The sequence below is a fragment of the Rhinopithecus bieti genome, unplaced genomic scaffold (genome assembly GCF_001698545.2).
Source record: "Rhinopithecus bieti isolate Rb0 unplaced genomic scaffold, ASM169854v2 scaffold_1468, whole genome shotgun sequence".
NCBI classification, from domain to species: Eukaryota; Metazoa; Chordata; class Mammalia; order Primates; family Cercopithecidae; genus Rhinopithecus; species Rhinopithecus bieti.
The window spans coordinates 25664-37378 of record NW_016803561.1 but is presented as its reverse complement, the minus strand read 5'-3'; the positions used below and the strand labels follow the sequence as shown (position 1 = coordinate 37378).

The 11715-nt window shown below is 35.5% G+C and overlaps 1 protein-coding gene across 1 annotated transcript in view; it reads right to left on the bottom strand.

The window, feature by feature from the left end:
* Positions 1–11715, bottom strand: part of LOC108539741 (protein eyes shut homolog) — a gene marked incomplete at both ends in the record, with an annotated part of 872682 nt that overhangs the window by 840616 nt on the left and 20351 nt on the right. Inside the window, 1 exon segment of the mRNA XM_017888636.1 lies at positions 9895–10009. Coding sequence (XP_017744125.1) covers positions 9895–10009 — 115 coding nt within the window.

The following is an 11715-nucleotide window of genomic DNA, read 5'->3' as shown; positions in this document are numbered from 1 at the left end:
GGGGAGGGAAGGAAGAGGAAGGGGAGGGAAAGGAAAGCTCACTGCCATCACAGCAGTCTGAAGTCGACCTGGGAACAACAAATTTGGTGGGGGGTGGGGCATCCGCCATTACTGAGGCTTGAGTAGGAGGCTTTCACCTGACCCTTCTAAGGACTGGGCAGAACCCATCACAGCACAGCAAAGCTGCGCTAGCCAGACTGCCTTGCTAGATTCCTCTTCACTGGGTAGGGCATCTCCGAAAGAAAGGCAGCTGCCCCAGTCAGGGGATTATAAGTAAAACTCCCACCTTCCTGGGACAGAGCACCTGGGGGAACAGACGGCTGTGGGCGCAGTTTCCGTGGACTTAAACATTCCTGCCTATCAGCTCTGAAAAAAGCAGTGGCTCTCCCAGCACAGCACTCCAGATCTGCTAAAGGATAGACTGCCTCCTCAAGTGGGTTCCCTGACCCCTGTGCCTCCTGATTGTGAGAGACCTCCCAACAGGGGTCGACAGACACCTCATACAGGAGAGCTCTGGCTGGCATCTGGCGTGTTACCCTCTGGGAGGAAGCTTCCCAGAGGGAGAGGGAATAGGCAGCAATCTTTGCTGTTCTGCAGCCTCCACTGGTGATACCCAGGCAAATAGGGTCTGGAGTGGACCTCCAGCAAACTGCAGCAGACCTGCAGAAGAGGGGCCTGACTGTTAGAAGAAATACCAATGAACAGGAAGCAATAACATCAATGTCAACCAAAAGGACTCCCACGCACAGAAGCCCATCCAAAGGTCATCCGCCTCAAAGGTCAAAGGTAGATAAATCCATAAAGATGAGGACAAACCAACAAAAAAATGCTGAAAATTCCAAAAACCAGAAGCTTTTTCTCCTCCAAATGATTGCAACTCCTCTCCAGCAAGGGCACAAAACTGGACAGAGAATGAGTTTGATGAGTTGACAGAAGTAGGCTTCTGAAAGTGGGTAATAACAAACTCCTCTGAGCTAAAGGATCATGTTCTAACACAATGCAAGGGAGCTAAGAACCTTAACAAAAGGTTACAGGAACTGCTAACTAGAATAACCAGTTTAGGGAAGAACATAAACGACCTGATGGAGCTGAAAAACACAGCATGAGAACTTCGTGAAGCATACATAAGTATCAATAGCTGAGTCGCTCAAGCAGAAGAAAGGATATCAGAGATTGAAGAGCAACTTAATAAAATAAAGCATGAAGACAATATTACAGCAAAAAGAATGAAAAAGAACGAACAAAGCCTCAAAGAAATATGGGACCATATGGAAAGACCAAAGGTATGATTGACTAGAGTCCCTTAAAGTCATAGGGAGAATAGAAACAAGTTGGAAAACACTTCAGGATATTATCCAGGAGAACTTCCCCAACCTAGCAAGACAGGCCAGCATTCAAATTCAGAAATACAGAGAATGCCACCAAGATACTCCTTGAGAAGAGCAACCCCAAGACACATAATTCTCAGATTCTCCAAGGTTGAAATAAAGGAAAAAATGTTAAGGGCAGTCAGTGAGAAAGTTCAGGTTACCTACAAAGGGTAGCCCATCAGACTAACAGTGGATCTCTCTGCAGAAACCCTACAAGCCAGAAAAGGGTGGTGCCCAATACTGAACATTCTTAAAGGAAATAATTTGCAAACCAGAATTTCATATCCAGCAAAACTAAGTTTCATAAGTGAAAAACAAATAAAATCCTTTACAGACAAGCAAACGCTGAAGGATTTTGTGACCAGCAGGCTTGCCTCACAAGAACTCCTGAAGGAAGTACTAAATATAGAAAGGAAAAACTGATACCAGCCATGGCAAAAAACATACCAAAATATAAAGACCAACTACACTAAGAAGAAACTGCATTAACTAATGGGCAAAATAACTAGCTAGCATTATAATGACAGGATCAAATTCACACATACCAATATTAACCTTAAATGTAAACGGGCTGAATGCCTCAATTCAAAGACACAAAATGACAAGTTGGATAGAGTCAAGACCCATTGGTGTGCTGTATTCAGAAGACCTATCTTATGTGTAAACACATATAGGCTCAAAATAAAGGGATGGAGGACTATTTACCAACAAATGGAAAGAAAGAAAAAAAAAAAGCAGGGATTGCAATCCTAGTCTCTGATAAAACAGACGTTAAACTAAGAAATATCAAAAAAGACAAAGAAGGGCATTACATAATGATAAAATGATCAATGCAACAAGAAGAGCTAACTATCCTAAATATATATGCACTGAATACAAAAGTACCCAGTCATACAAAAAAAAAAAAATATTTTAGAGGCCTACAAAGAGCCTTAGACTCCCTCACAATAATAGTGAGAGACTTTAACACCCCATTGTCAATATTAGACAGATTAATGAGACAGATAATTAACAAGGATAATCAGGACTTTAACTCACCTCTGGACCAAGCAGACCTCATAGATATCTGCAGAACTCTCCACCCCAAATCAACAGAATATACATTTTTATCAGCACCACATAGCACTTACTCTAAAATCGACCACATAATTGGAAGTAAAACACTTCTCAACAAATGCAAAAGAAAAGATACAAATGTAGGAAAAATAAAACAAAACAAAACAAACAAACAAACAAAAAAACAGCCTCTTAGACCATAGTGCATTCAAATTAGAACTCAAGATTAAGAAAGTTACTCAAAACCACACAATTTCGTGGAAACTGAACAACTTGCTCCTCAATGACTCCTGGGTAAGTAACAAAAATAAGGCAGAAATAACAAATTTATTTGAAAGTGATGAAAACAAAGAGACAATATACCAGAATCTCTGGGACACAGCTAAAGCAGTGTTTAGAGGGAAATTTATAGCACCAAATGCCCACATCAGAAAACAGGAAAGATCTGAAATCAACACCCTAACATCATAATTAAAAGAAAAAGAGAAGCAAGAGCAAACAAACTCAAAAGCTAGCAGAAGACAAGACATAAGTAAGATCAGAACAGTATTTAAGGAGACAGAGACACAAAAAACCCTTCAAAAAATCTTTGAATCAAAGAACTGTTCTTTTGAAAAGATTAACAAAATAAATAGACCACTTGCCAGACTAAATAAGGAGAAAAGTGAGAAAAATCAAATAGACACAATAAAAAATGATAAAGGGGATATCAACACTGATCCTACAGAAATAAAAACTACCAACAGAGAATACTATAAACACCTCTATGCAACAAAACTAGAAAATCTAGAAGAAATGGATAAATTCCTGGGCACATATGCCCTCCCAGGAGGAAGACAATCCATAACTAAAGCAGGAAGAAGTTGAATCATGAATAGACCAATACAGAGTTCTGAAATTGAGGCATTACTTAATAGCCTATCAACCAATAAAAGCCCAGGACCAGACAGATTCACAGTTGAATTGTACCAGAGGTACAAAGAGGAGCTGAGACCATTCCTTCTGAAACTATTCTAAACAACAGATAAACAAATGTAATATAATTAAACTAAAGAGCTTCTGCACAGCAAAAGAAACTATCAGCAGAGTGAACAGGCAACCCGCAGAATGGGAGAAAAATTCTGCAATCTATCCACTTGACAAAGGGCTAATATCCAGAATCTACAAAGAATTTAAACAAATTTACAAGGCAAAAACAAAGTCATCAAAAAATGGATGAAGGATATGAATAGACACTTCTCAAAAGAAATTTATGCAACGAACAAACATATGAAAAAAAGTTCATCATCACTGGTCACTAGAGAAATGCAAATCAAAACCACAATGAGATAACATCTCATGGCAATTAGAATGGCAATCACTAAAAAGTCAGGAATCAACAGATGCTGGAGAGGATGTGGAGAAACAGGAATGCTTTTACACTGTTGGTGGGAGTGTAAATTACTTCAACCATTGTGGAAGACAGTGTGGCAATTCCTCAAGGATCTAGAACTAGAAATATCATTTGAACCAATAATCCTATTACTGGGTATATATCCAAATGATTATAAATCATTCTACTATAAAGACACATGCACACGTAAGTTTATTGTGGCACTGTTCACAATAGCAAAGACTTGGAACTAACCCAAATGTTCATCAATGATAGACTGCATAAAGCAAAGGTGGCACATATATACCATGTAATACTATGCAGTCATAAAAAAGGATGAGTTAATATTCTTTGCAGGGACATGGATGAAAAAGAAAACCATCATTCTCAGCAAACTATCACAAAAACATAATAGGAAACACCTCATGTTCTCACTCATAAATGGGAGTTGAACAGTGAGAACACATGGAGACAGGGAGGGGAACATCACACACCAGGGCCTGTCAGGGGGTGGGGGCTAGTTGAGGGGTAGCATTAGGAGAAATACCTAATGTAGAAGACAGGTTGATGAGCACAGCAAACCACCATGTCACATGTATAACTATGTAACAAACCTGCATGTTCTGCACATGTACCCCAAAATTCAATGTATAATAAAAAAAAAAAGAAAAATTAAACAAATAAAATAAAACAGAAAAAAAAAGAAAAAGAAAATGAGGGACTCCTCCCTAACTCATTTTATGAGGCCAGCATCATCCTGATTCCAAAACCTGGAAGAGACACAATAAGAGAAGAAAATTCCAGGCCAATATCCCTGATGAACTTCGATGTGAAAATCCTCAACAAAATAATGGCAAATGGAATCCAGCAGCACATCAAAAAGCTTATCCACCATGACCAATTTGGCTTCATCCCTGGGATGCAAAGCTAGTTCAACATATGCAAATCAATAAACATAATCCATCACATAAACAGAACCAATGACAAAAAACACATGATTATCTCAATAGATGCAGAAAAGGCCTTTGATAAAATTCAACACTGCTTCATACAAAAACCTCTCAATAAACTAGGTGTTGATGAAACATATCTCAAAATAATAATAGCTATTTATGACAAGCCCATATCCAATACCATACTGAATGGGCAAAAGTTGAAAGCATTCCCTTTGAAAACTGACACAAGACAAGGATACCCTCTCTCACCACTCCTATTCAACATAGTGTTGGAAGTTCTGGCCAGGGCAATCAGGCAAGAAAAAGAAATGAAGGGCATTCAAATAGGAAGCAAGGAAATCAAATTGTGTCTGTTTGCAGAAGACATTATTGTATATTTAGAAAACCCCATCATCTCAGTCCAACAACTCCTTAAGCTGATAAGCAACTTTAGCAAAGTCTCAGGATACAAAATCAATGTGCAAAAATCACAAGCATTCCTATACACCACTAATAGACAAGCAGAGAGGCAAATTATGAGTGAACTCCCCTTGAGAATTGCTACAAAGAGAATAAAATACCTAGGAATACAACTTACAAGAGATGTGAAGGACCTCCTCAAGGAGAGCTACAAACCACTGCTCAAGGAAATAAGAGATGATGCAAACAAATGGAAAAAACCTTCCATGCTCATGGGTAGGAAGAATCAAGATTGTGAAAATGGCCATATTGCCCAAAGAAATTTATAGATTCAATGATATTTCCTTCAATCTTCCACTGACTTTCTTCACAGAACTAGAAAAAAAAAATACTTTAAATTTCATATGGAACCGAAAAAAAGGCCATATTTCCAAGACAATCCTAAGCAAAAGAACAAAGCTTGAGGCATCATGCTACCTAACTTCAAACTATACTGCTAGGCTACACAGTAAGCAAAACAGCATGGTACTGGTACCAAAATAGATATATAGACCAATGAAACAGAACAGAGGCTTCAGAAGTAACACCACACATCTACAAGCATCTGTTTTTTGACAAACATGGCAAAAACAAGCAATGGGGAAAGAATTTCCTGTTTAATAAATGGTGTTGGGAAAACTAGCTAGCCATATGCAGAAAACAGAAACTGGACCTATTCCTTACACCTTATAGAAAAATTAACTGAAGATAGATTAAAGACTTAAATGTAAAACTTAAAACCATAAAAACCCTAGAAGAAAACCTAGACAATACCATTGAGGACAAAGGCATGGGCAAGGACTTCATCACTAAAACACCAAAAGCAATTGCAACAAAAGCCAAACTTGACAAATGGGATCTAATCCAACTGAAGAGCTTCTGCTCAGCAAAAGAAACTATCCTTAAAGTGAACAGGCAACCGACAGAATGGGAGAAAAAATTTTGCAATCTAGCCATCTGACAAAAGGCTAATATCCAGAATCTACAAGGAAGTTAAACACATTTACAAGAAAAACACAACCTCATAAAAAAGTGGGCAAAGTTTATCAACAGACACCCATCAAAAGAAGTTATTTATGCAGCCAACAAACATATGAAAAAAAGCTCGTCATCACTGGTCATTGGAGAAATGCAAATCAAAACCACAATGAGATACCATCTCACACCAATTAGAATGATGATCATTAAAACGTGGAAATAATAGATGCTGGCGATGATATGGAGAAATAAGAACGCTTTTACACTGCTGATGGGAGTGTAAATTAGTTCAACCATTGTGGAAGACAGCGTGGTGATTCTTCAAGGATCTAGAACTAGAAATACCATTTGACCCTGCAATTCTATTACTGAGTATATACCCAAAAGATTATGAATCATTCTACTATAAAGACACACACGTACGTATGCTTATTGCAGCACTATTTACAATAGCAAAGACTTGGAACCAAGCCAAATGCCCATCAATGATAGACTGAATAAAGAAAATGTGGCACATATACACCATGGAATACTATGCAGTCATAAAAAAAGAATCTGTTCATGTACTTTGCAGAGACATGGATGAAGCTGGAAACCATCATCCTCAGCAAAGCAACATAGGAACAGAAAAGCAAACATTGCATGTTCTCACTCATAAGTGGGAGTTGAACAATGGGAACAAATGGAGACAGGGAGGGAAACATCACACACTGAGGCATGTCAGGTGGGATGGCACGAAGGGGAGGGAGTGTATTAGGACAAATACCTAATGCATGCGGGGCTTAAAACATAGATGAGGGGTTGATAGGTGAAACAAACCACCATAGTACGTGTATACCTATGTAACAAAGTTTTACATTCAGCACATGTATCCCAGAACTTAAAGTAAAATAAAATTAAATTAAATTTAAAAATTTGAGACAGTTTGAACACTTAAAATGTGTATTTACTTTTTGTTTTCATTGATATCTAAAGATTGTCTATTCAATATATATTTTCTAATTTTATTTCTTTCCCTTTAAAAAATTGACAATATAACTCAGATTATAGTTTTGCAGAAGAAACCAAATACACCCACCATGAAAGAGATTTATTAATTCTTAATTTTAAGAATTTAAAAATCAGAATTTATGATTTCTGATTTTAAGTTTTAAAGTCTATTTTACATAAGTAGGTAGGCATCAACCAGTTTTGATTAGTACTTCTCTCAATTTTTTCCATCATTTGTTTTCAATAAAAACATCATTTGGCTTTCAATAAGAATTTTATTCATATTATCCTCATGTGAACAGTACATACCTCTATTATGATTAAGTTTACTTCTACTGTAAATTTAGATGAGTAATCCCTGGTTATTGTCTTTTTAAAAAATATTTTGATGCACAGAAGTTTCTAAACTTAATTAAGTTCAATAAACCATTTAATTTTGTGCCCTAACAAAGTTTAGTCTAACGCATGGCCATAAAGAACATCATCCTTTTTTTTTTTTTTTTTCCATTTTATTCTCTAGAAGTTTTATAAATTTCTCTTTTACTCTCAGGTTTATGCTTCATGTAAAATTAATTATTGTGTGGTTTGAGGTGGGGGTATGGAGTCACTTTTTTTCATGTGTGTTTTGATAAGAAGATGTTCCTTTGTTCATTAAATTATCTTGGTGTTTTGAGATAAAAGAAATTTCCCTGTGGATCTATCTTTGAACTCTCCTTTCGTGTGCGTGCGCATGTGTGTTTGTGTGTGTGTGTGAGACATCTTCTAGTTCATCCTTATGCTATGTATTATTCAGGGTTCTCTAGAGGGACAGAAGTAAGAAGATAGATTCATATAAAAGAGGAGTTTATTAAGGAGTATTAACTCACATGATCACAGGGTCCCACAATAGGTTGTCAGCAAGCTGAGGAGCAAGTAAGCCAGTCTGAGTCCCAAAGGTGAAGAACTTGGAATCCAATGTTCAACAGCAGGAAGCATCCAGCACAGAAGAAAGATGTAGGCTGGGAGGCTAAGCCAGTCTAACCTATTTATGTTTCTCTGCCTGCTTTATATTTTGGCCGTGCTGGCATATGATTAGATGGTGCCCACTGAGATTAAGGGTGGGTCTGCCTTCCCCAGCCCACGGACTCAAATGTCAATCTCCTTTGCTGACATCCTCACAGACACACCCAGGGTCAATACTTAGCATCCTTGAATCCAATCAAATTGACACTCAGTATTAAACATCACATGCCAGAACCACACTGCCTTGATACTCTAGCTTGAAAACAACTCTTGAAATCAGGTTCGTAAAATCCTTCAAATTTGCTGTTATTTTTGATTACTTAGCTATTTGAGGTCCTTTGATGTTTCATATCAGTTTCATAATCAGCTTGCCCATTTCTACAAAACACTTGTTAATATCAGTAAGAAGAGAGAACATCATAAAATATTAATTTTTCTAATTCATAAATATGTTATAACTTTATTTATAGGGCATATTTAATTTCCCTCTGTAATCTTTTTTTTTTAGTTTTTAGCATAGAGGTCTTGGCCACATTTTGTTAAACATTTTCTGAAGTGTTTTGATACACTTATATCATACTTTTTTCACTTTTATAGTATTAATTTTTAGTTTCATGTCTTAATTCATTGTTGTTATATTACAGAAGCACTACTGGTTTCTAAAAAATTATATTGAATCCTGGAATTTTGCCATATTTAACTTGTTAGTTCTACTTTTTAATTTTTATAGCTTTCTAATGAATAGTAATGAGGTATGCTTATCACAACCATACTACTTTTATTTATTCTATCTTCATGTTGTAGTTATTTTTCTTGCCTTATTTCTCAAAAAAAATATTTTTTTGAATAACAAAACTTTGCAGAAACATTGGAAGTCCCCTTTGTACTCTCCCTGATTTCATTCTCCCATCTACCTCCCTATAGGTTGCCTCTCAAATAAAGCTGGTGTGTGTCATCCTCAAGTTTGTGTTTATATTTTTGCTATATATTTATGTAATTACAGAAGTATGTATACATTTGTTTTACAACTTTGAGTAATATTGTCACACTGTACATGAATAACATTTTCAAATTCAATATTTTTATATTTGTAAGAATTAATGCCTATAGCTATTGTCTACTCATTTTAACTAGTTTTTATAATTCCATTGTAAGACTACACCATGATGAATTTGTCCATTCTCTTATGTACAAGGTTTTGTTTCAGATTTGAAGTGAAAATTCCTGTGTATGTCTCTCTCGGTAAATACCTGATAATTTCTCCAACAGACACACCTATAAGTAACATTGCTAGGTTGTAAAATATCCCTTATCATGTGTAGCACAGACATTTTGTATTTGTAAATTAATTTCAAAAACTGTTCACTAAAAAAGCATATTTTGTGGACCCTAACAATCAACCACTAGACTGATTTTATTTCTCATCTAGTTAAAGAGCTTAAAGTATTAGTAACTGGAGTTTTATATACTAAGAGTTATATCACCAGGACTCAATTAGCTTTATGCTTACTTTATAATAAAAACACCTCCTAGAACATTTATTAATTCCCTCCCAACATGATTCTTATAAATTAAAACCCCTATTGCTAAGCTTTACAGAAGTCACATTTAAATATACATATAAGGATGTATTTCTCTGGCTAAGACTAATAAGAAGATTTGAAATATAGACTGACTGAATCTATTGTATCTTGAAGTGCTAAATTATGTTGCCATGTATTAAATTACTTACTTTGAATCTTCCAATTATATTGAAACACCATTCTTCATTCAGACAGTTGATGCTGAGCAGTCTACAGTGGTCAATTACTTTCTCACAGTTTTTTCCAGTAAATCCTGACATACAGCTGTAAATACATGAGTATAAATTAGAAAAAATACAATTTAAATATTTTCAGAAAAGCCTATTAACATTATCCCAAAGGAACAAGGCTTTGTTTAAATTATATGGTATTATTAATCATTTTTTTCCTACATACCTGTGATCTTAGCCAAAAACCTCATATTCATGTATTTGGAAAGAATTACAGTAAACTACATTTTCAATGTATGCTCTTAATAATCTCTTTTGGGAATTTAAGAATAAAATCAATTTTGGCCTAAACTGATAATTCATAATACAATATATGTTTTGGAAAAGTACTGAAATGTAAAGAAAAAAGATGGTAAATGTGATTTTTTAATGTTTAGTGGAGCCATTATATAGCGATGATGTGCTAGCAGGATTTAATCATGACTACATGAATTTGAGACAGGATAGAGTGCTGGTGGATGATAATGGTCTAGTTATAGTTGGGCCACTTAGAGGACTTCTGATTGTTAGTTGTCATTTTTACAATTGTTTTTCAAGCAATCTATATTGCAGTCTACTATACTTCATTAACTGAAATCTACAAGTTGCTAAACAACACACACTAGTGTTCTGGCTTCCACTGCCCTCACTTCTCATTAATTTGCAGAAAATAGTACTGTGCCTTAGATCATATTTAGTAAACTTTCTATTATAAAATAAATGAAGCCCCAAATGAAATACTGTTTTTTCTAATGTAAACACCAAATATTTTAAGACCAAAAATGTCACTTCTCATGACTTTAAGTTGGTAGAAGCTATTTATTAATGAATGGAATTTAACTATGTATTTATTGTTTTAAATCTGTTATAAGAACAAAAAATAATTTCATAAAAGGGATCAAAGGTCTTGTTGGCACAATTTCACTGAAATAGCATCAATAAAATGCCTTAGTAATTTACCTTTCCTGTAGTTTGAGTCACACAGCTTTGCATTTTCATCTTGCAGAATTAAATTATTTCTCCATTCATATCAGAAATAATCATCCAGTTTTTTTTTCAGCACCCACCAGATGCCAGCCACTAGGCTAATTACTTTTACATAATTTTCTTATGTTCCCATTCAATTCTTGTAAGTTGTGAAATATATTATTATTATTTATCACTTTTATAAATGAGGAAACATACCCATAGAAATTACATTAGTTGCTTTGGCCATATTACTTAAAAATTTTAGAGTGGTTAATAAAATTAAATTTGTCCTAACTTTAAGTGTATTATACTCTGCTATTTCATAGATGAAGATCTTTATGTATTTTACTCTACTACTCCACAGACAGTAAGATATATTTACTTTACATCTCTCATTCTGAGGGGCTAGCTAGATATCCAGAAATCACTCCAAATACCAACTTAATGAAAGGTAGCATCCCTTCCTATTGAGGATGAGCATGTAGTAGCATACAGAAGAAGAGAAGAGCTTTAGCATATCCTAAAAGTTGATGAGTTTCAATTTTCCTTTTGAGTTGGAATGGACTGAATTGGCCAAGAGCAGTTAAAGACGCATGTGATATTTGGACTTATTTTGTTTTGCAGTTTCCAAAGAACAGGATCAGGTCTATGACCTGAAGAATGAATATTCAGCCATTAAGAAGAATCAGATCCAAAGGGTGTTGGATGAGCACTGGGCAGCAGCAACTCTGAGAAAGTGTTTCTAAGCACAGCAGGTTTTATTGATCCAATTAAAAAAAAAAAAAAAAAGGG